This window comes from Opisthocomus hoazin, chromosome Z (genome assembly GCF_030867145.1).
Source record: "Opisthocomus hoazin isolate bOpiHoa1 chromosome Z, bOpiHoa1.hap1, whole genome shotgun sequence".
NCBI classification, from domain to species: Eukaryota; Metazoa; Chordata; class Aves; order Opisthocomiformes; family Opisthocomidae; genus Opisthocomus; species Opisthocomus hoazin.
Genome location: NC_134454.1, coordinates 56,096,001 through 56,121,726, shown reverse-complemented (window position 1 = coordinate 56,121,726; position 25,726 = coordinate 56,096,001). Strand labels below are relative to the sequence as shown.

General features: G+C 39.2%; 1 protein-coding gene across 3 annotated transcripts in view; it reads right to left on the bottom strand.

The window, feature by feature from the left end:
- The window catches only part of FBN2 (fibrillin 2), a 181,082-nt gene that overhangs the window by 78,569 nt on the left and 76,787 nt on the right, over positions 1-25,726 (bottom strand). For all 3 annotated transcript variants that reach the window (XM_075447028.1, XM_075447029.1, XM_075447027.1), the window contains exons 15-20: positions 25,601-25,723; positions 19,696-19,848; positions 18,740-18,793; positions 13,835-13,960; positions 10,755-10,880; positions 176-295 (exon numbers count right to left, since the gene is read on the bottom strand). In XM_075447028.1, the coding sequence (XP_075303143.1) occupies positions 176-295; positions 10,755-10,880; positions 13,835-13,960; positions 18,740-18,793; positions 19,696-19,848; positions 25,601-25,723 (702 nt within the window). The remainder of the gene's footprint in view (positions 1-175; positions 296-10,754; positions 10,881-13,834; positions 13,961-18,739; positions 18,794-19,695; positions 19,849-25,600; positions 25,724-25,726) is intronic.

Here is a 25,726-nt window from a genome sequence, read left to right as displayed (position 1 = left end):
TGCAAACAAACAAATTCAGTACGTGTTTGTTTGGTCTTACCTACAGAGCTACACATACTGTCTTCTGTCATGGGGAAGTTACCCAAATACTTTATTTTCTTGCTTAACTAGTCAGTGTGATCAATGTTTTTCAAGCTAGTAAGAAATAAGGAAAATACCATGAGTTAATACCCACCAATACATATCATTCCTGTCGAGTCCAACTTGCTGCCAGGTGAACATTCACAACTGAAAGATCCAAGATTGTTCCTGCAGGCACCATTGACACACGGGCTACTTTCACATTCATTTATATCTATAATCCAGAAACAAAAGACACTGTTAGAAGTACAATGTGCTTCTGGAAAATATTACACAGTATAAATGCTGCTGTGGACCATGATTTGCCAAGACTGCCTGGTATATTTGCCTCCACGTGTCCCCCCAGCATGATATTCAAAAGATACAGCGACAGGCAGGTAGCATGTATGTGCACGTGTATTTTAAAAGTATTAATTAAATGGCTGTTTTCTACAAAGATAGTAATTTCCAACAACTTGGACTATAAAGTTTTCCAGCATCAATTATAACTGTTCTGTGAGAAAACAAAACTCGTTTTTCATAGAACGCAATGCATTCCCAGCCAGAAAACGCAGTGCACAAAGGTCTTATTGTTTCTGTCATTTTTTGGCTCCAAGAGGCTTTGGAAGAATTAAGAAAACCCTACCAGAAGCAAAATATTACAATGCTGGCTGTGATCCTCTAGTTCTGAAAAGTGTTCAAGAAATAGGAGTTGAAACTGGAATACTGTAAATGGTACTTCCTTCTAGCCCCTAAAATCTTCTATTTATTACCCCTCTGAGTTTTTTAAGCCTGTTCACATGTAAGAACAGGATCCCTGCAGACAGTATTATTTGCTGATTATTTTTTTTGAAGTGAAATCAGTTTCAAGATTATAATAATACTAGCAAATTCTTTCAAAGAACAATCGCAGATGCATATCCACCATTTCTTCCTGAACTCAACCAATTTCATTTTTGATTTGGGTCTTGAACCAAGCCATACCTTCTAATCCAGCCAGACAGTTCCTTTGATCGGCCAGAAACAAAACTGTTTGGTGCTTGCTTACGTTTGCTAGTACTGCTTAGGAATAATGTTATATCCATAAATTGAAATATCCTGATTTAAATTATTTCTAAATTAATGCAGGATCTAGTTAAACACTGGAAACTTTAACAGCATCAAGAAATCATTTTCAAGACAAACCAAAATATGTTCCTTATTATTTAGAAGACGTGAAAAAGGTACCATTTGCTATTTGATATGTTATGATGCATCAAGCCTTCATTTCACCAGATATGTATTCTTTCATGATCTTCTGGGATCATAGGAAGGAATATGTGTTTAAAATACTCACCATATTATGAATATATTATTAAAAAAAAAAGAAAAGAAAAACGAGAGGTGGAAAATGCCCAGAAATCAGTAAACTTCAGACACTGTGACCTCTCTCTTCATGCCAAAAGCAAGCACTCAATTTAAAAGTCTGTTTTCACAGTTCCTTTACTTAATGGTATTACCTACAGTCCCTTTACTTAATGGAATTACCTAAGCCTGCTGCTTAGCTGGTAAGCCCCATCCTACTATGGGTTGGTAGTTCTGCAGGGCATTAGGCAGAGCTTCCATGTTTCTCTGCAAACCCTGCTTAGACACAGTTGGTTGTGTTGTCTCAGGTTAGGTCCTGAGCCAGCTTACTATGGAGAGTGCAGCATGGTGTATGAGCAGGTAGGGCCAAGCCAGGTCTGGCACTGGTAAGCTGCTGATTTGACGTGCTGGGAAGTGCAGTACAAGTAGATCTAGAAAGCCAGCTAGTTCTGACAGAGCAAGCTCTAAGTCCCTCTGTATCTGAGCCGGCAATCCAGAGGGCCTGCCAACATTTATCTGTTCCGCATTCCTTCTCCTCCCTGTTAATACATCTCATACTTTGCTACCTCAGGTTTTATTGTCCAAGGTATGCTCCCTGCCTCCCTTGCCTCTCACTTTATCCACAGCCAGCAATATCTGGTTGTGCAGAGTAGTCTCTGCTGCTTTTGCACAGAAACCAGATATCTGATTCCCACAATTAGAAACAGATCACACTGAGACAAAGAAGTCATCTTAAGTATGCACTATATGCCAAATAATTCTCCATATAGAAACGCTCTTCGAGAAAGACACACTTTTTCTTCCTTTCTATCTGCCATCTTGCTTTCAGCAGTTTGGCTAGCTTTAAAAAAATGAGAAAAATTGAACAGACAGGACAAATTAACTAAATTCAAGCTAAATATAGTTTCTTGCTGTCAAAGACATCTAACATGCACTGTCTTATAAAGTCCAAGAACAAAGCGATATCCAACAAAGCTGGCTGGTAGCAAAACAAGTAAAGAAATGGTTCTTTACATAACAGGTAGAGAAATTTGAAATCCTTGCCCTAGGATGGTGAAAGCTTGCATTCATCAATGGCAGTCTGCACAAGTTCATGGAAGATAAATTCACCAAGGTCTGTATAAAGCAAAGATCCTAATTCTGGTGTCAGAAGTCCCTGAACCACAACTGCTGGGGATTCAGAGTGTATTTTTGGAAAGTAATGTTGTATACTTGCTCTGTTGTGTGTCACAAGGATCTTTCATCAGTCTCTGCATTTATGTCTTTGTTCTTATGCAGATGCGAGTCTCTGTCCAGTCAGTTGCAAGTGCTCCTCCCTGCTTCTAGCTAAGATGCAACTTCAGAGAAGTTCCCATGAGCGACCAGGCATAATCTGCACCACAGAATCTTTGGGGTTTTTGGACACTACAAATGGTCTCCAATGAGCACATGCAAAACGAGACTTACAACTTGGCCACATCTGAGCACATTTTCAGAGCAAATAGGCACCATCCTGACACAAAAACTACTCAAGAAATTTTAAGCTGCAACAACATAGAGGAACAAGAGCTTTTTAAATAAAAGGTCACAAAGTTTGCATGTTTCTAAATATACAACTTAACATTTTCTTGGAAATTAACAAAAAGTTTTGTCTGAATTTTCTAAAGGTCAAATTAAAATCTAGTCTGTCCCAGACACCCAGTGAAGAAAAGTGCACAAGTGCTTGAAGTCTGCTTAAGATATTTCTAGTTGAAAACAGGTGATTTCCATGTAAAGTGTCACATGGTTTTAAGAGCTGGCAGCCCAAGCACACACAGGTCTGCACATAAACAACCAACGTGCAAGACTAAACATTGTAGTAAGCAGATAGTTGCCACTATGCAAAACATCACTTCAGTCATATTCAGAATACAAAAAAACCCCATGAAACTTAACATACTTCATATTTATAGATAGAATACCAGGTTACCATGCCTATCTTTAATACTCCCTGATAGTTAGAAAGTTAGATATACAATCAATTTTCCTCTAGGAAAATACATCTTGTATTTTGGGTTTTCAGAGTTAACCAGAAATGCAAACCTAACAAAATATAGTTGAGGGCCACACCCAGAAGTCAGTGTCCCCAAATCTACAACTAAAGGTAAATGGGTAAGTGGACACGGAGGGACCAAATCATCTGAAGCTCAACACCTTATGAAGAATCACAGAATGAAGCAGCTGTCTTCATTTCATTTCATTTCTTTATTCTCTGCCCCAAGATAGTGAAAGGAGAGAAAACAACTCAAACTGAACATATGGGTAATCAAAAATGGGGAAGGACAGAAAGGTGATACAGCATTGTCTGAACTGACCACTTTCTAGACTGGGAGAACCGTCTGGCCATTTCAAGCCAAAGTCAGACTAGCCTAAATCTTCACAAGCTTTCATCAAACATGTTCCTTGGCAAAACAGCGGACTCGATGCCAGATTGCTGCCATCCGCAGAGGACATTTCCCTTTCACCCTTCCTCCTCCTTTTTCTCCCAGTCTCAGTTTCCACCCTTCTCAAGTGCCAGTGTCAGCCCCTCACCGATCCCACAGACAGTCACTTTCCATCTTCTGCGATGAGAATGGCAGAAGCTGGTTACCAAGACCGGGGGTGAGGGAAGATGTATCACAGAACCAGACTCCTCCTCATTTCACTTTGCCCTGATGCAGGTGAAGGAATACTTATCCCATTTCTCTCTATGGAGTAGAAAGAGGGAGAGCAGCTTTCACTGAGGATTAGGGTATGCATAGCTGAGGGAATTAACTTCTGGTTGTTTCTAAAACGACCTTGTGACTATGCTCTAGGCCTCTAAACCTGAAAAAAAAACAGTTTGTTACTTTCTGCATTTGACATGCTTCAGCACTACGCTAGGAAAAAAAATAAAAGGGGGGGGGGGGGAGGAGAAAAGAAACAGAATCACAGAATCACAGAATGGTAGGGGTTGGAAGGGACCTCTGTGGGTCATCTAGTCCAACCCTCCTGCCGAAGCAGGGTCACCTACAGCAGGCTGTAGAGGACCTTGTCCAGGCAAAAAACCAAACCCAATGCTTTTGGGTATTAACAGGTTTATAATATTCAATTGACTACTCCCCACAGCACCATTCAGGAAAAAAAAAATGAAAGGATGAATGCACTTAAACATTAGTTCTCTGCTGAAATCAGGTGAAAAAGTATCATATGCACATTGTGAATAAAATCCAGAAATTGTTTCCATACACCTTCTAATAATAATATTAAATTAACAAGAGTGAGCAAGAAACCAAATTTATTTTAATACCGTTTTATATTTTAAAATAAAAGCCACTATGGATGAAAATATTTATCAAAGATTTTTAAAAACATTTTTTTCCTTAAGTGAGTATATATTATAAATGTCAGAAATACAAAAATTGAAACAGACCACTGTACATTCTTGGAAATGAACTTCAAAGCACATATGGTTTACGTTTAACTAGTTATGTTACTGGAAACACAATCTAAACCACAGAGCTTGTAAAAATCTCAACTTTCACAGGCCCTGGAGCCTCAAACAACTCCCTATTCCCCACAACAAGTTGATAAAAAAATTTCAGTTGAACTATAATGAAAACAGTGACGAGTTTTGTTGTTTCTCCACAGTTACTGATGGGAGTTAATTAAAAATATACTGGTGAGTAATAAGCATCAGAGCATTTTCAGAGCACAATATAAACCAGTATTTTTTGGTAAAAACTGTCAGTTTTTGCAAGTAGTTTACTTCTAACTCCAAATCAAATTATGTAGTGTTTCTTTGAAAACAGAAATTGGACACAAAAAGATGAATTTGTTCCTCTACTGCGAACTCATTTAACATTAGAAAAAATGTAATACATTTTATAGATTTTATAGACAGTTTTATGCTGAACTCCTCCTGATCAGCTAAATTTAACTGTCATTCTAACTATGAGATTTAAGATGAAGATGACAGATCCTTCCTGACCTATGTATGTAAGTTACTGTAGATAACAATATTGAAAGAAATGGAAAATCCTTCAGATTCTGCTGTACAGACAACAAAAAATGAGAAGTGTTTTAGGGTGATTACACTAAACTATGTTCAGGAAAGAAATACTCTCACAAGTCTGAAGTTTTAGTTAATGATCAGTTGTTTTCTTTTTTTTTTTTCCCAAATGAGAAAACAGGAGTTTTTTCTTCAATTAACAAAAAGATTTATTATTTTAAATATTACTGCAGCATTCATGGCCAATCACAAGGTCATTGCTCAGAGTTCACCAGATACACAGGATTATGAAATACAGCCAAGAGAAGGACAGCAAGATGGCAAAATATCCTACTTTTCAGTAACAAGCTAAACCTGATGATCACCATGAAAGGGCGATGAGACAGGGACAGATCTATCCTCTCACAGAATCTTCTGGAATATCAAATAGTATTCTTTCACTAGTCTTTGCAGGAGCCACAGTACAAATATTGCAAACATGTACAAAGGCATGTTCTTTTATGAATATCTAAAAAATGTTGAAAAAAAGATGAGGGTAAATGCATTAATTAAAATCTCACCAAACCCACAAAACAGAAACCCAAACGGCCTTACTTAATAAGCCTGAATGATCATCTCTATAATTATTCTTTCAAAATACAATAGATTTTAATTTACATAACAACTTGCTTAAATAGGGTGTGTGTGCATTTTCTATCTCATGCTCATGTTGGCCTGAGTTGTGAAATATCTCTGTTCCTGTATTACTAAACGACTGTCAGAGGCACTATAACATGCTAGTTTGAATAAATTATACTGGTTCTTTGTTCATGTTTTTAAAAATGATTCATAAACTGATAATTTGGGGAATGCACCTAATTCCCTTAGACAAAACCTAAAAGCAGTCACATTCTTTAGAAAAATGCACTAAGGAGCCATTAAGATGGGATATGTCCACCCTTTGGATAGCTGCTAGTATATTCTCTTCATCTACTTTCCTGCAAATACTATTTTATCTTAACTGTATGGGTTTTTTTGTTTTGCAGTTAGTATCAGCTGGCAATGCTATCTGAAGAAGCCACCCTCTCCCTAATGAACTATTAATTCAAATGAACTAGTAAATTCTTCCACTCCAGAATAACTCTCCCTCTTGCCCTTCTCCACTTACACCTGCCTCAAAAAAAAAAAAACTAAGATAAGCGACTCACAGACTCGGTTCACTACATCATGATCTCCAAATTTCTTCTAGCACAAGAGAAAATACACTGCAATGATGATAAGGATGTCCAGAAGACAGAAAAGATCACTTTTTTTCCAGAGGCTGTGGTGCCTCAATGCAACCACGAAACCACTTTGTTGTTGTTATATCCTTATTTTGAGTCTTATGTTGATACTACTATTATTATTACCACATTAAAAAAAAAAAAAGTTTTATATTTGAAAATCTGGATACATTTTATTCCAATAATTTTGTCTAGGTTGTTTACATTCCAGCATCTCATTCATCTACCTTTTGGTCAGTCTTCTGCTCTGAAGTTGATCATAGAATCATAGGTTGCAAAAGACCTCTAAGATCATCAAGTCCAACCATCAACCCAATACCACCATGCCTGCTAAACCATATCCTGATGTGCCACATCTACGTGTTTTTTTGTATACCTCCAGGGATGGTGACCCCACCACCTCCCTGGGCAGCCTGTTACAATGCCTGACCACTCTTTCAGTAAAGGCATTTTTCCTAATCTCCAATCTAAAGCTCCCCTGACACAACTTGAGGACATTGCCTCTTGTCCTATCTCTAGTTATTTGGGAGAAGAGACCAACACTTTCCTCACTACAACTGCCTTTCAGCTAGTTGTAGAGAGCAATAACGTCTCTCCTCAGCCTCCTCTTCTCCAGACTAAACAGCCCCAGCTCCCTCAGCCGCTCCTCGTAAGACTTTTTCTCTAGAACCCTCACCAGCTTTGCAGCCCTTCTCTGTACACGCTCCAGCACCTCAATGTCCTTCTTGTAGTGCGGGGCCCAAAACTGAACACAGTACTCGAGGTGCAGCCTCACCAGTGCTGAGTACAGGGGCACGATCACCTCCCTACTCCTGCTGGCCACACTACTCCTGACACAAGCCAGGATGCTGTTGGCCTTCTTGGCCACCTGGGCACACTGCTGGCTCATGTTCAGCCGGCTGTCGACCAGCACCCCCAGGCCCTTTTCCACCAGGCAGCTTTCCAGACACTCCTCGCCAAGCCTGTAGAGTTGCATGGGGTTGTTGTGACCCAAGTGCAGGACCTGGCACTTGGCCTTGTTGAAACTCATACAGCTGGCCTTGGCCCATCGATCCAGCCTGCCCAGATCCCTCTGCAGAGCCTTCCCACCCTCCAGCAGATCAACACTCCCATCCAACTTGGTGTCATCTGCAAACTTACTGAGGGAGCACTCAATCCCCTCATCCAGATCATTGATAAAGATGTTAAATAAGACCGGAACCAAAACTGAGCCCTGGGGAACACCACTCGTGACCGGCCGCCAGCTGGGTTTAACTCCATTCACCACCACTCTCTGCACTTGGCCATTTAGTCAGTTCTCCATCCAGCAAAGAGTACAACCATCTAAACCACAGGCAGCTAGTTTCTCCATGAAGATGCTGTGGGGAACAGTGTCAATAGCCTTACTAAACTCCAGGTAAACAACATCCACAGCCTATTCGTCATCCACTAGGCAGGCCACCTCGTCACAGAAGGAGATCAGGTTGGTCAAGCAGGACCTGCCTTTCATGAACCCATGTTGTCTGGGCCTGATCCCCTGGTTGTCCTTCACATGACCGGTGAGCGCACTCAGGATGAACCACTCCATAATCTTGCCCAGCACCAAGGTCAGGCTGACAGACCTGTAGTTCCTGGGATCCTCCTACCGGCCTTTCTTGTAGATGGGTGTTACACTGGCGATCCTCCAGTCATCTGGGACCTCCCCTGTTAGCCAGGACTGCTGACAGATGATGAAGAGTGGCTTGGCCAGCTCCCCCACCAGTTCCATCAGCACTCTTGCGTGGATCCCATCTGGTCCCATAGACTTGTAAGTGTCCAGGTGGTATAGCAGGTCGTTAACGGCTTCCTCCCGGATTATGGGAGGGTTGTTCCACTCTCCCTCCCTATCTTCCAGCACTAGAGGCTGAGTACCCTGTGAATAATCGCTCTGACTATTAAAGACTGAGGCAAAGAAGGCATTAAGTACCTCAGCCTTTTCCTCATCCTTGTTGGCGATATTCCTCCCCACATCCAATACAGGATGGAGAGTCTCGTTGGCCCTCTTTTTGTTGTTGATGTATTTGTAAAAACACTTTTTGTTCTCCCTTACAACAGTGGCCAGCCTGAGTTCTAGATGGGCTTTTGCCTTTCTAATTTCCTCTCTGCATGACCTAACGAGAGCCCTGTACTCCTCTTGAGTCACCTGCGCTTTCTTCTATAAATGGTAGACCATCCTTTTTTTCCTGAGTCCCAGCAAGAGCTCCCTGTTCAGCGAGGCCAGCCGCCTTCCCCACCAGTTTGTCTTGTGGCACATGGGGACGTCCTGCTCCTGTGCCTTTAAGACTTTCTCCTTGAAGAATGTCCACCCTTCCTGAACCCACCTGCCCTTCAGACTCTCTCCCAGGGGACTCTCTCAACCAGTGTCCTGAACAGGCCAAAGTCTACTCTCCGAAAGACCATGGTGTTGGTTTTGCTGGCCCACCTCTACTTCACCACAAACCAAGAACTATCATTTCATGATCGCTAAGCCCAAGATGGCCTCCGACCACCACAGCTCTCACCAGTCCTTCTCTGTTAGTAAACAGCAGATCTAGTGAGCCATTAACAGCACATGGTAAGCTATTTTCACAGCTAGAAATCCTTCAGTGCACGAAAACTAAACATATAGACAGACCCTGAAGAATAAATTTCACCTGAACATTGTGGACAGATACTTGGCATTGAGACAATTTAGCAGAGAGCACCACAAACCCATGGGGGTATGATATAACAAAAGCCCTAATCTGAACAAGTGCTACTAATTTTTAACATGCAGGGAGACAAGTCATCTTAACTTCTAAAAGTGACCTCTGAAACACACATGTACTAAAATATAAAGGAACATAATTTCTTTTGAACAGAAAGGGTGAAGAGGTGGATGATTTGATACCGCCAGAATTTAAACCATTCCATGAGATGTTTTGAATGTAAACATACATTCACTTTCCAAACAGTTGGAGACAATCAAAACACTATTGTTTTCCCATGTTTCTTGCTTCCACTCCTCTGCTGAAAACTAGCAAAGAGCATGAGTGGTCCTCACCTGCTTCAGTGCAAACTTAGCCCATTCACCATATGCTGCTGAGGAAATGGTTTCAGTTAACCTGACTGATCTTACATAGCAAGAATGGTTTACAGAGTGCTTCCACTTTCCTTTCCACATGTTTGTTTAGCCGTATGGCTGTAAATTCTGTCTGGTCAGTAATAACAAGCAGCTGACAATGATGCCTTCCATTGCTTCAGACAAATCTGGATGATGACACTGGTTCACAAAATAGGTATTCCATAACAAAGGATTATAGCTTCCCCATCACTCACTCAAATGCAAGACTATTTACAATAAAAACTTTCTAATGACAACAAATATTGAGATTTACAGATCATGGAACCAAATAAAAACTAACGCAAAAGATCAATAAAATTCTACTACTCTGAATACTAATTAAAAATTGAGACAAAAGCCAATGCTTCTATTTCAACTTTTTTTCTATAGCCTTAATTTCTTTTTTTAATGAAAACTTCTCACTGGTTTCTGCTATGTAACATTTTCACTGCTCTAGCATCTGTGTTCATTACTAATATAAGAAAGCAATTTTGATTATACTGTACTGTAAAAATAAAGTATAATTTTAGTACCACCAGGCAGTAATATCCAGATCCTTTAATTCAAACATTAGAGAAAGCATCACTAATACCAGAAATTGATCTAGAATTAACTATATCAACAGACTGAAGGGAGAAAAGAAAGAAGAGACTCTGTGATCAAAATAGATGCATTTCCCTAAATGACAGACCAGGTGTCCCTGCTACACAATCAAGGGCAAGCATATATTCCCCTTTATTACAGCTTAAAAAGGTTTTATCCAAGGAAATGAAAACATTTTCACACAAAAATGAACTGATTACTTTGAAAGAAATTCAATGGCAAGACCAAACACACTAAAAAATACTGCAGAGAAATTACACCAGGAATGCAATGATCTTTGCAATATCTTAGTTCAGTTTTTATCCAGTACTTGTCACCACTCTGAATCTTTTGTGATCGTTCAGCTTTAATGTTATATAATAGACAACAAAATTAACACAACTTGCAGATTTTTCACCTTCACATGTGTCTGTCTCAGTGCTGAACACATAACCCTTTGGACAAGTGCAGCTGTAACTTCCAGGGGTGTTTCGACAGAGCCCATTATCACACAGCAGCCCGTTCACTGAACATTCATCGATGTCTGCAAAAAGGTAAGTTAGATATACCAGTGAGTGCAAATGCCATGAGATGCCTTCACCTCCGCAAGCAGCCCCTGTTGCTTTCTACAGCAACAATTAGATTGCCCGATATGCAGTTTTCTACAACAGTGACTGAGCAAGTTAAAATGCCAATTCTTAGTTTCAAAAGTCTAATTAATTTCCAGATTTTTATTACCAAAAATACTGTTCTGATTTTAAAGTTCTTCATTTGCAGGCTCTAAATATATTTCATGGTTAGTCTTAAAATAATAATTATGTTTTCCTGGAATGACCATGGGATCTTTGTCAATTCTATGATTATATCACCATGACAACTTCACAGAGGTCTATTTGCCTTGAAACCAGCATTTTAAACTTTTTTTTTAAACACATAAATAACGGTGTGTTAGATTTTTGTTCTAATCCTGTTTTATGGGCAAAATCAATTCTGTTATCCGTGAAGGGAATATGTGCATTAAAATCTAAATTGTACAGTTCATGTATGGCAGACATCTCAAAAGCACACACATGTACCTCCCCTCCAGAGGACAATTCAGCATCACGCACACTGAAGCGGAAAAACTCATACACTAACATCACTCCCTGAAATCCTCTTATATAAACTGCAAATAATGCTAATAAAAAGTAATCAATCTTTTTAATTGCCTTATTGTTTATAAAAAAAAAAAAAATCTTAATTCTAAGTTACTTTGCTTTAACATCCATCACATGTCCCAAATACTTCAGCTTACAGAAAAATACTGACAGGATAAGCCAGGATAAACCTGACACTTTATCCTGTTTCAGAGTGTCTCCTATAGTTTTACTGCTTGATTTCCCAAACTTACAAGTGCAACTGAAATCTTAAATCAACTAGAAATTTTAGAGAGTTTAAGCTTAAAAATAAAGAAGAAAAACAAGAATGCAATATAACCACAATCTGGAGGCTCTTCGTTTCCCAACTACATTAGATTTTGCAAGCTATGCTTTTAAATTCCTTTAGGATTCAGACAATAAATTCTAAAATTCTCCAGAAAATGAATCCAAGATTTAAGTTTGGCAGCTGTAAAGAAGCTCTGCTAAACTAGCCTGTCCTTAATCTAACCTCATCTGACTGTAACTGAGTAAAGGAGGATGGATTTAGAATTTGACATTTTCAAAAGGAAGAGACTTTTATTTTGAGCTTGTTGTCATACAATCCTTTAACACACACTAGCAGTGTTATGAACGTATTACTTCCTTAGAATCTCACAGAGTAACTTCAGATTTGGACTGCAACCTATGGTGACACGCACTGTACAAACGCTGAACAATATAGCTCATGTTTTAAAACACTTAAAACTGACAAAAATAGTGGCTGCATTCTGTATGATGACCATTTTTATCTTACTGGCAGCTCATAAGCTATATCGTTAATTAACACATTTCAACCCTTTGTTTCAGTGTTCATAATTAAATTACTTCGTGTAAAAATTCTCCGATCTAAGAATAAATGCATTCTCACAGTCACTATGCTGTATTTTTGTTTAAATAAACAGACACATACCTATACTAGCACTTACATAATCCCAAATGTAACTAGATATATAAATCCCTTGCCATAAAAACCATTTGGAAAAGGAATATTATGTGAAGTATTTTAAAAAACCACTGACAGTTTTCTGCAGCAGTGCCTTTCCTGACAAAAGGTCATATTTAGTGCCTTTAGAATGTAACTAGCTGTAAAATTCCTTAAGTCAAGCAGATGAAAAGAAACACTTTTATTACTTTGTGTTTGCTTTGCATCACTGCGTAGGAATGATTGGTTTTAAAATTATACCACAGTTATATAGTCCAGGTTTTCCCTACCGAAAATGGTGGGGTTTTGTTGACCACAAATACCAGTGATAGGTCAGTAATCCTTTAAGTGTAGAGAGCAATAGTTCCCCAAAATAAATATATCAGATGCTAGGACAATACTTAAGACTTTCTAATAGTGTCAGACAGATTTCCATTAGCTTTTAATACAAACAAGTATCAGTTTTCTGTCTTAAATTACAGGACTGTAACAGGAGTATAAGCAATATTATTGTACAATGTACCTGTGGTATAACACACTATTTTTTGGATGTAAGAATTCCCAGAAGAAAGAAAATACTGAATTTCATGTATGACCATGAATAAATTAATTAGACAGAATGAAACATATAACATAGGTATCTTCTGTTCGGTATTCCTAACCACTTGAAGAAAATGTTTCTGCACACTCCAGTACTCTAACAACAGCCTAGCCAAACCAAACTACAAATGACAATTAAAAGTTTCTGAAGTGAATTATTTCTGTACACTGGTGACCTGAAATTCTGAGGAATTAAAGAACAGCTTGAGCCAACTGTTCAGACATGATTTGTGAAATCCTAAGAGTGGATCATTGCTTCCTTCATGAGCTGAAGCTTTCAAAAATTAGAGGACTAAGCACGCAGCAATCCTTTCTGCTGTACATATGTAACTCAGGGATGTCATGAATTATTGCTCATCACAGAGATTGTGTACACAGGCCAACAGTTATCATTCACTATGATAATGATAGCCATCTGTTACATTTCATTATGCAAAATCGTGACCTTCAGCTCTTGAGAAATGAACATCCAGCCTTGAAAGGGACACATTTTATGCAGTTGTGACCAGTGTTATACATTAAAATGTAACACAAACTAGCCCATGCTTTTGAGAAAATTCATTCCTAATCTGCAATGATATCTCCTGCTTACACTTCCCAAACAGTAATAACAGAAAAATACACCAGTAAGAATACTAGGTATGCAGTGACTGAGAAAAGCAGTTTCATTAGACATTTTTTGCATTTTTACTGTAGCTTTAAAAAGTAGATATCTTGCAACCTAAATTCTGTCAAATCAAATTAGCATCAATATAGAGAGGAATTACTCAACAATTATAAAAAAATTGAGCAACTTACCCACACAGTTCGTTCCAGATTGACCAGGCTCATAGCCACTGTTACAGTTACAACGATAGCTGCCACGTAAGTTTTCACAAATTCCATTGGAGCAAATGTCAGGATCCAATGCACACTCATTAATATCTGTATTAACGCAACACAAAAGACAACCAGATACTGAAAGATATGAAAAACTTTATCTTGTGATAGATGTGGGCAACATCTGGTACCCTGGCTGTTGGGGCTGTCATTCAAAACAAGCGTATAGCAAGAGCGCAGCCAGAAGGCTGAAAGAAGTTATTATTCCCCTCTATGTGATACTAGTGAGGCCAAATCTGGAATACTGTGTCTAGTTTTGGGGCACTTCATGAGGTTCACATGGGCCCACGACTCAAGCCTGCCAATGCCCCTCTGGATTTGCCTCTAGCTAATCAACTGCTCCACTCAGCTTGATGTCATCTGCAAACTTGCTGTGTGTGCACTCAATCCCACTGTCTATGTCATTGATGATACTGAGATTATCAACATATTAAGCTGTATTCATCCCAGAATGGACCCTTGAGGGACATGTTACTGGTTTCCTCTTGGACACCAGGTCATTGACCATAACTCTTTGCACATGACCATCCAGCCAATTCCTTATCTATCTAACAGTCTACTCATCAAATCCATCTATCTCGAATGTAGTGGAGAGAGAAGAATGTTGTGGTGGACCACATCAAAGACCTTACATAAGTCAAGGTAGATGATACCAGTAGCTATTCCGTTGTCCACTGGTGCAGTCACTCTGTCATAGAAGGAGATTAGTCAGGCACGATTTGCCCTTGGTGAAGCCATGTTGGCTGTCTCTAATCATCTTTATCTTCCATGTTTTGACGTAACTTCTGGGAGGATCTGCTGATCTTACAATGCACTGAGGTGAGGCTGACTGGTTAGTAGCTCCCAGGGTCCTCCTTTTTACCTTTTTTTAAAAATGGGTGTGATATTCCCTTTTCTGCACTCACTGGGGACTTCACCTGACTGCCATTTTTCAAATATGATTGACAGTGGCTTAACAACTACATCTGCCAGTTCCCTCAGGACCCTGGGATGCACGTCACCAAGTCCCATGAACCTGTGTATGTTGAAGTTACTCAGATGGTCTTGAACCTGATGTTGACCTATGATGGGAGGGACTTTGTTCCCCTGGTGCCTACCAGGGATGGTGTTCAGAGACTTGAGAGATATGGGAAGAGTGATTACCAGTTAAAATTCAGGCAAAAAAACACAGTCGAGTATCTCAGCCTTCTCAATGTCGATTGTCACTAGTTCTCCTGTCTTATTAATCGTGTTTATGTGTGTCTGTGTGGAATCTTCCTTTTCTGACTGATGTACCTGTAGCAGCCTGTTGTATTCTTTGCATTCCTTGCCAAATTCAGCTCCAGCTGTGCCCTAGCTCTCCTGATCCCATGCCTAAACATCTGAGCAGCGTCCCTGTATTCGTCCCAGGATATATGTCCCTGCTTCCACTGCCTATGCATTTCCTTCTTACACTTTAGTTTGACCAGGAGGTCCTTACTCAGCCATGCTGGTCTCCTGTCCTCCTTGCCTGCTCTCTTATACATAGGAATCGAGAGCTCTTGTCATCTAAACAAAATGTCCTTAAAAAGCTGCCAGCTCTATTCTGTTCCTTTACCCCGAGGGCAGTTTCCCAGCGGGTCCCATCCACTAATTCCTTAAACAACTGAAAGTTTGCTCTCCTAAAATTCAGGGTCCTGGCTTTACACTTCATCTGGCCCATATGCCACAAGATCATGAGCTCCACCAGGGCACAATCACTGCAGCCCAGGCTGCCATCAGTCCTGACCTCACTAATTAGTTCATCTGTGTTGGTAAGCAACAGGTCCAGTAACGCTTCTCCTCCGGTTAGGCTGTCTATCACCTGAATTATGAAATTATCCTTGATGCACTCCAAGAGTCTCCTGGACTACATACAGCTTGCTGTGCTGCTTTTCCAGCAGATGTCAGGGTGACTGAAGTCCCCTAACAGGATGAGTACCTGATGTACGAGAAGAGGCTGAGGAAACAGGACTTGTTTCGCCAGCGAGACGGAAGATGGGAGGGACATTTAAAAGCAGTTCTCCGATCTTAATGGATGGTTACAGAGAAGACAGAGCCAGACTCTTCTTGGAGGTACACAATGACAGGGCAAGAGACAATAGTTACAAGTTACAACAGGGGAAATATTAACTGAACACCAGGAAGACAAATCTTCCCCATGAGAGTGGTTACGCACTACAGCAAAATGCCCAGAGAGGCTATGGGACTCCCATCCTTGGAGATTTTCCAAATTCTACTGGGCAAGACCTTGAGAAACCTGATTCAACTTTCAAGTTAGCCCTGCTCTGAGCAGAAGGTTAGGTTGAATGACTCCAGATATCCCTTCTAACCTAAATCAACAGGGAACTATGTAAGAATACTTTGATGCAAAATATCTAGCCTGTGCGCTCTGTGCCAGTGGTTTAAGGATCTAGGTAAGCAGTTATAAATTATTAGGTGACACAAGTACTTTTCCTAATACAGGACTAACGCACAGGTCAATACAACAGCATACTCAGTCTTACAGAAATTATAGCACTTGCTGGAAATTTAAATTTTTTCTTAGATGAACAGAATAGGATGATGAATGACGTATATTCCCTGAATTTACAGTCCCTTATAGAATTTCTGCTGTAGTTGGAAAATTCCAAAATATTCACATGAACTACAAGAACAGGAACAGGCTAGTTTTAATGTTTTTTGCATCTGAGGAAAAGAGGGTTTTTCAATACTAAGTTATTTCTTCCCATACGGTAAGCCCATTACCTTAAATAGTTCCCTTTCCAAACCCTGAAAAGATCAGTAGGGATGCTGGCCTACCTGTGACTTTACGAAAATCTTGTTTCATACTGGTACTGCTCAACTTTTTTTAAAGGACATTTCCACTTTAATCATAGCACAGTTTAGATCATGATTTACATATACTCAGACACACATTTGGAAAAATCAAGCTATCCCTGGATTAAACTCAAAGCTATGAGACATCTGAAAATTTCATAAGAAAATCTGAATTAATGTAATATTTCAGCTTTATGTTTTGAGTAAAAATCTTTCTGTAGTTTACTGAACTTGTTTGTATCTCTTAATGACAAGCCACACAATTTCATGACTCTACCTCTCCTTATCAATTTAATGATTTCAGAAGGTCTAGCCCTTCCTGTTACTTCTTATATTAAAGCAGACAGCAAAATCTCTGTCCTCGTCTATGTCCAGATTTCTCTCATATGAAGACATGAAGGTTTTGTGCTTGTTAATCACAAGCTGAATGAGAGGAGTACGGATGTGGTGACGGACTGAAGTCTAACTAACAAGCTATGTATCAACTAAAAGTCAAATAAAATCTCTGTGACAAGAGCTTCACTGATAAAGTGTATTCCCACTTACTCTTGATAATAAGAATGCATGAGGAACACAACGGAATTTATATTATGGATTGAATGTGGGATCAGTATTTGTCTCCTTTAGGAAAATGAATTGGCAAACAAAGTCCCTTGGTATAAGTAGTAGTAGAAGTAGCAGCAAGAAAGTTGTCCATAAGGTCACAGTATGAGATGTACAGAAAATACTAGGGTTTTCTTTAGAAACCTAAACAAAGACGGATTTCAGCTGAGACATGAACCCCCGAGAGACTATATTCTTTATCATGCAGTTGGTAGAGACCACAACTAGTTTTATGTTTTTAGTGAGCAATTGTGTTTTCCATGTATCCAAAAGAACACATAACCTCCCTACCAGGCTACATTCAAACTCTCATAGTAGGATACTGTTTGTACAACAGTATTATGGTACACTGCCACTATTTCTCCGTCAGATTTAGCGCTTCTTCAGCTGGATCTTGTATAATTCACTGAAGAGAAAACTGAGAGAATTTACAAACTGTGGATTTCAAATTACTTGTAAGTTTGGCAACATGTTAAGCAATGAGCTCATACAGAAGATAAAACTATGCATATACACTTAGAGTACTGAACAGAAACAAAACGTCTTTTATTATCATACTATTTTTAAAAGTTATGTTGGCTGTTACTAAATATAACTATCAGAGGGTCTCATTCTGTTCCTGCTGAACTGAATAGGAGCTTTAATGCTGACAAGGATAAAAGCTATATAAATTAAACGCCTGGAAATATTAAATGTACAGTATCTGCTTTAATTTGGCTGCAACTTTATTAACTCATCAGGCTAGCAACAAATCATAATACTGTGTTCCGCCATTCCTTCTTCAACCCACTCTACTTATTTGGCAGCTGCAGCATACATCACCCCTACTTCAGGACTGGTTTAGCTATTATTTTTAAATCCCTTCTCTCTGTGGTGCTACAAAAAGGAGCTGGGGCTTTACAGTTCCCAATACTAAATGCAAGTGCTCACTTTCAGGACTTTTTACATGGATCTTTTTCAGTTAGCTCCCTTCCAACTCTAACTCACCAGAGCAATGATCCCTCCATGGAAACGGTCCATGTAGTGAACACTGGATCTGGAGTGAAAAGCTGCTTTATTACTATACAGCTGACTAAAAATCAACTGCAAATGCAAGTGGCTCCTGTTATTCTCCAAATGCGGGAGAACTGTCTTATGCCTATTCTAAAAAAAATAAATTGTTGGTCAAACCTTCAAATGGATGACTTTTTTTTCTTGTCAGGGTCAGGCAAAATTCATTGTTCTAGAAAATTAATTCTGGCCTTTTCTTTACACAACACTTAATTATTGTACTTTGATAATGAAATTACTAGACATATTAATCTTGAGGCAAAAAACTCCACCCCAGTATGTTAAAGAAAAATCTAAGTCTGATTTTTTGTTTTAACCTTGAATCATACATCTTAAAGAAAATGTGCAACCTACCTCGTCCATCCACAGTAATACCTATTCCACTGCTACACAGGCCATGGAATTCAGCTGCTCAGTTGAAGCAAGAGATGTTGGGGAAAAAAAAGAGAATGTTATTTTCAGTGTTTCACCTTCTTTAATCCTAAACAAAACCCACCTGTATTTTTTTCAAAATAATTTTTCTACAATGTAGCTAATAAAATACCAGTGTTCACACGAAATAAGTATTTATACATAATATAGCTAAATACATCAAGTAGCAGTCCACCCTGAACTTTCAAACACATAAACAAATGAAGTTTTTTAACAAGAATTAAACACTCAAGTGATTTCATTGTGGTTTTGACAGTACTGTCTCCGTAAGTTACTGCTTTCAGTCATAGTGCCAGTTTTACTTCATTCCTTCTAAATAGTTTTCTGCTATCTCAGAAAATTACACTAAATGAAAATAGTCCCAGCCACATCATCTCAGTTCTATATTCAAGAGATTTTTTTTTAATCAATTCCCAGGTTTATTTGGAGAACCAATTCTTATAAAATGAAATACAGGTTTCTAAAATTAATATGGGATGCTCTTTTAAACTGGATTTATTTGACTAGGAAATTTACAGATTCATCAGAGAACTCCGCTCATTCTCTTTAAAGTATGATTTGTTATAACCAACACTTAATTCAGGGACCGAACTTCATCCATAGTGTACTCATGTCCTTCATCTGGAATTTTGCCACATTTTAGCTCTGGAACTAAGTTCACCTGAAAATTTACAATGTATAAACCCACAAATACCCAACATAAAATACCAGAGACCTTTTCTTAAAAGGAGAAACCATTTCCAAAGTCACTGTACGATACCATTAAGTACCCAATTCACTTCTCTTTAAGGCATGAAATAAATGAACAACCTGATGTGAACAACGTTTTTTCAAGTCTGCATGTTCACTGCAGTATTCAAAGAAACACAAAATTTTACCTGAGTTTTTAGCCGGGCAGGGGTGACATGGCTCTCCAAAACCGTAGTCAGGATTGGCACAGCAACATTCAGACTTTGTCACAGCACCAGGGAAAGGACGGACACATGCTCCTTTTTTGATGCTTCCATAGCAAGTGCTACGCATATGAGTATCTAAGAAAGTGCAAGCAAAGAAATAATTTACTTCCATAGGCTGAGAGTGAAATGCATGCATACTGCCTCAACAAGAGGTAAAAAAAAAGATAGCCCATACACCAGAGCAGCTTCGTAAATCCGTCAACACATATCTCAGTAAGAAACACAGAACGACTTGAATCAGCATGTGGTGACTAATTTTTCTCTTTGATCAGTATTACAAACATAACCTGAACACACAGATCTCTCTGGTTTACTTCCAGAACAGTTCGTCATGTAGGACAACTCACCAGCAGCCCATGGCTGGTGGAGGAGGCTACCTATTTCCTGAAGGAGGAGCACGACCTCCTACTGTATTTACAAATTCTAAACAGAAATGCAGATTCAGCAGATTGTTCAGACCAGCATTTATGTGACATGGCTATCATAATAGGTTTATATATAAACTGGCACCAGTGCTGGATGAGGGTTAGGGTATCAAAGGGGTCCCAATACCTAGCTAGCAGCTGCCATTTAGCAATTCTTACACACAACTAGGTAGTGCGGAGAGCACCACTACTGCCTCAAGTATAAGAAATTTCTGGAGGTTTGTGACTGAAAAGCTACTATGGAAATTACGGTGCCACCCCTGAGGAGAGGGCTGGAAATGACGGCCAGGACAAACCACTACTTATTGAAAAAAGAAAACAGATAATACCTGGAAGGTCTCTAACCTTGATAATCATGCCATAAAAGACAGCAGAAAAATTATACAGGGCAGCCACACAGCTGTAGGACTCACCATGTCTATACTGCCAGTCTTGCAGCTGAGTTAGTCCTATAACTGAGTTTGACTGACTTGACCAGTAGATGTAGTAGGATGCGTCTTCCAAGGCAGTTATCAGCCCCACCTTTGGAGGTATAGCCATTTGCTATACTTACCCAAGAACTATGAGAATGTCTCTTAGACTGCTTTGTAAGTGTTTTGGTTTGGTTTTTGTTGTTGTTTTGGGTTTTTTGGCCATGCCAGGGTTAGATGCCTTTAGTGTATTTGCTTATAGGATAGTATTGGAGATCTTCTAACAAGCACGTGAGTGGACAGTCTACCTAAAAAGTGTGGTTGAGAACTGCAGGACACAAATGGAGTAAATAGCCTTTAGTTTTGACTCCTATACTTCTACAGACACTTGCTGGAGCTACAGAACCACTCTTTGTTTCAGGTATCATTATGGACTAGGCCAGAACATAGCTTTAATTTATGCTCCTTGTAGTATCTCCCAGTAAAACTACAACACATTGTGGCCTGCACATGAGCCTGGGTGCACTCAGAAACTGAGTAGGGTCTTAGGGAATCCTAACAGTCATCTACTTATGACTCCAAAACAACATAGAAAAGTCGCAGGAAAAATCTTACAGTGTACGTTGAATATCCTGTGCCAATCTGAATAAGAACTGGCAATTCCTTCTGTGTTCTGCCTGCTCTTTGAGTGTTGGAAGCTGGCTCCTACAAAACAGGATTGCCTGCACATAAATGTTTTCTCTTGCTTTTGGTATCCCATGGAACAGATAGTTCTGGAGCACAGTTAAACATGGCCCAGATTTCAGGGCTTATTCCTTGCCAAGGGTCTAGGTGAAGCCAGTGTAACTTGCTTGCACTTAACAGCAGGAAAAGATTATTATGCTTGACAACAATTAAGAATTTTTGCAGAAGAAACGCCTGTTCATGTACTCTGCAAAAAAATCAGTTGCATCACATCCTTTCCCTCCACCTCTAACAAATGCAGATGCCACTCTGCCATGCTCTGCTGGGAATAAAGTGGCTTTGATCATTGCCCTGTCACAGAAGCAAAGGCTTCCCCCTAGTTATGTGTCTGCAAGAGAATGGAGAAGCAATTCAAGGGAAGGAAATCGCACAAGGAAAACTGCAGGGGGAGAAAAGGTCAAAAAGTGTGAAAGAAATACTCTGTAGGAAGGTCTTCAAATATGTGAAGTGTGGGAAGCAGCTGGAGGAAGCTACAGATATACTTAGCAACTGCTCTGCATAAGAAGAGAGCAAATGCTTTTCCACATAAACCAATGTTTTCACAGAAGCAGCACAGGGAATTTGGGGATGATTGCCTAACTAGTTATAGGAAAACAGTCTTATCTACACAGTCAGTGATTCACAAAGTCTGTGTAGGATGAAGAACCAAGCTGGCTCCCCCAGAACCAAAGAAGCGATCATGTAACAGGAAGAATGTCCTCCCTGGGCTGTGCTTCCCATGCTGATAGCAAGTATGAGAAAAACAGGCACTGCTTTGTCCATGGCTTAGTTGCTGTAGGCACCTCACCAAGCTCAAGTTCCCCATGTCACGACAGTTCTGAGCGTGCACCTTACTGATGAACCTGCATTGCTCCCCAGGTATAGTTTGCTCAGCCTTTGGCTACTAATCTTAGAACACTGGAGGACTTTTTATGCCCTGGATTAGAGGTTAGCACTGGTGCTGCTGCAACCATGTACCTGCTTATGGGAAACTCCACTGTTTCCCACAAATAGCATTTCTAGACTTACAAATTTTGTGGTGTAGCACTTCAATGTCTGCAAATGTTACCGCCACCATACTTGTGGTCAAGGTTGGGTAGACCATGGGCTGACCTAATAGTGAAAGTCATTGCACCCATCCAGGTGTCTTAGGAGGTCAAACCATGCAACGCTCATGACAGGGACTTTGAGGTATGGTTCTGGAGAATAACCAGGGTAAAATAGAACTCACCTATTTTGTCCTAGATGGCTATAGCTTCAGGCAGACGTGGACTGCAGACTGAATTGTAATTAAAAGTGTCTCAGCAGAGAACAAACATGGCTATAGCCATAGTTAGTACAAGTTCTGAGGTGATACACAAACACTTGCATACATAGAGCCAGCTGAGGTATCCAAGCATGGAGCTGAAGTTAGAAGTATTGCCAAACCTAAAATGCCTGCAAATACTATTTTGGCTCTGAGCATTTATCTAAGTGTTCCTTTTCCGAGCATTTGTTCCCCCTTGCTCTATTTTTTTTTTCCAAACTTGCATAACATTTTGTCATACTTACTAATACAAAAAGCAATTTATTCTACGAATAGTCCCACCAGAATCAATGGCACTATTCAGAAGTAAAACACAGCTCAAACTAAGAGTGAGAGAACTGGACTGTAACCTCTTTGAGTTTACATTTTTGCTAATTACATAGCACATTTGCGGGAATACTGTTAGAAGGAAGCTCCATGTAACTGATTAACTTTTGGACTACAAATACTCTTCTGGCAGCCAGAATGTCTGAAAAGTATTATTTAGCTTATGTAATATATGCGATAGAATAGCCAGACGGAGAATTCCTGTAGTTAACACAGCATGTGTATATACATATACATATAAAAAGAGATATATACATACACACACATAAAATTCTCAAAAGCAGACTGGCTTGGAAATTCTATTCGAAAGGTCATGTATGAGGATATTTTTGTTCTGCAATATCTGAAATTTCCTATGTTACGTTATGCCTGGAATAATTACAGCATCTTTTAAAAATGAATTTTCCAAATAAACCATGATTCTGCCTTCTGATTTTTGTCATATTAAGGATATTTCCTGTTGAAAATGTAAACATTTATAACAAACCTTAAAACTATGCGACATGTGGAATTTAACATTTTCAAACAAAAAACAGTGTTAACAGCTGATGGCCAACTTGTGAAGCCTTTAGCTGCTAGAACTATGGTAGCATTAGGTAAATGAAAGCACAGAAAATCGAGCACTGCATTGATTCTTTGCAGCTGTATCACTGACAGGGGTAAAGATGAGGCCAACTTGGACCACAAAAAAGTACTGAACAGCTTGTACTCAAATCTCGTTTTGCTGCTGTGCCACTAAGCAGTGAAACTCCAATACTAAAACCCTAGTCTTTTCTCATTGTTTTATCTTTTGATTGCTTTTCTTCAAATATTTAGTAAATCAGAAGAAAACAACTTGGCTACAACACAGGAGAGAACAAACCTTGCTATGTTGGTTCAATCTCTAGTACAGTTCTGCCTACTTCAAAATCTCATTTATTTAAAACAAATATTTGAGTTCCAACTGAGAGGCGGAAACGGTGTTTTGGCTTTTTATTAGCCCATTTTTAAGCCATTCTGAGTTTTTATCGTGCATTTTTTAAACTGAAGTGGTAACAGAAAGGGCTAGTTTGTGCAGGCACTTGATAAGGAATGCTTGTACTAGATTTTATTTTAAAGAATGATGAACTTCTGTACAAATTAAAATTTTATTTTAAATTGATTGGCAACAGTAACACAAGGATGCAGTATCTCACATCCCTTTGGATGTCATGAAGTCTGTCTTTCCTTTATCTGGACACATGCAGATAAGACATAGCCAGATAAGACACATATGCATCCATTAACAAGAACAGTCATAACACTCATTAATGTATATAACTATTGCAGAGCTAAGCAAATGGTTTCCTCTCTGCTTTTACTGCTTCATGAACCTGCCAAGCATCATGATCTAATGAGCTGGCTTGATCTTATACCAGCTCAAATGGTAGTCTAGTAATGAGCAGCACCTAGCCACAAGGCCACATACCAAAAGTGAAGGTAATGTACTGTGATGCTGCCAGAGGTGCGCTTTTCACTCAGGGAAGCATAACCCCAGGCACATTTGCCTGTTGAAGCTTAATGCCATGCCTATCCACTAACTGAGCCTTGGGTCACCAACACACCTGATAACAGACTTAATCATGAGCTAGGAGAGAAGAAACCTAGGGGATACAGAGCAGAAGGACAGAAAGATGGTATCTCCTGTGGATTAAATTTGTTTATGGAACTTTGCAGTACCACAGCTTCCATCGCTTGTAGTCCCATCACTTTCAGAAAAATTTGTAAAACATATATTCCTCTCTATCCTTTTCACCAACAATCAGTAGAAAACAAGGGACTGAATACCTCTTTTGCTCTAACCTTTTTTATTCTTTATCAGGTTGAAAACGCTCCATTTTTCTCCAGTGAGCTCCCTGAAGCTATGCTAGAGCTCCTGGTGGAGTTGGGTGAAGGACTTCTTAACTGTCAACCTGTAACATTTCAGGGGGAAAGAGGTTGCAGTTCAGATTACATAACAAAGGTTATTCATCAGAAGACTAGAAAAGGTATGCCTCAAAACCAAAAAGAGATGCTAGGAAGACTTATTAGGAAGTTTAATTTGTATGAATAATGGGTAAACAAGACGTGGTGCCATTGATTCCATACAGGAATTAAGCTTCTTAAACCTTTTAACACCAGGTTTATGGGATAGTGCAATGCAAGATTTCTGAATAATTCTTACTGACATTTGAGTTCACAGAAACAAGTCTTCTCTAGTTTTCACCATTCCTTCTGTTAGAGCTTTTTCTTTTTTAATAGACAGGGAGAATAAAATGTTTTCAGAAAGAAAAGAAAAGAAAAATGGGAGTGTAAGAATATCAGTGTCATAACCAAGATATGTACTTATTTCAGTGATTTGGAGTTGATGATGCACAACTGAATGTAAGTATGAATATACACACATATACACACACACATATGTATTACATACACACACACATACATATACTTGCACAGACATGGACACAAACGCATAGCAGAACAAAAGACAAATATTCCAGATTTATCCTAGAACAGATCCTCTGTGGTTTCAAGTCAACATTATCTAGAAGGATGTCATTTAATGCACTTCTTTAATTTGACAACCTGATAATTCCACCTGCTTTTCAATGAAAAAAAAATAAAATCCCACTTACCTACACACACACGACCATCAACTCCAACAGCCAAGCCAGGTGGACACTCACACCGAAAGGATCCTTCAGTATTTATGCAATGACCATTCATGCAAATTCCTGATGTCTGACATTCATCAATATCTA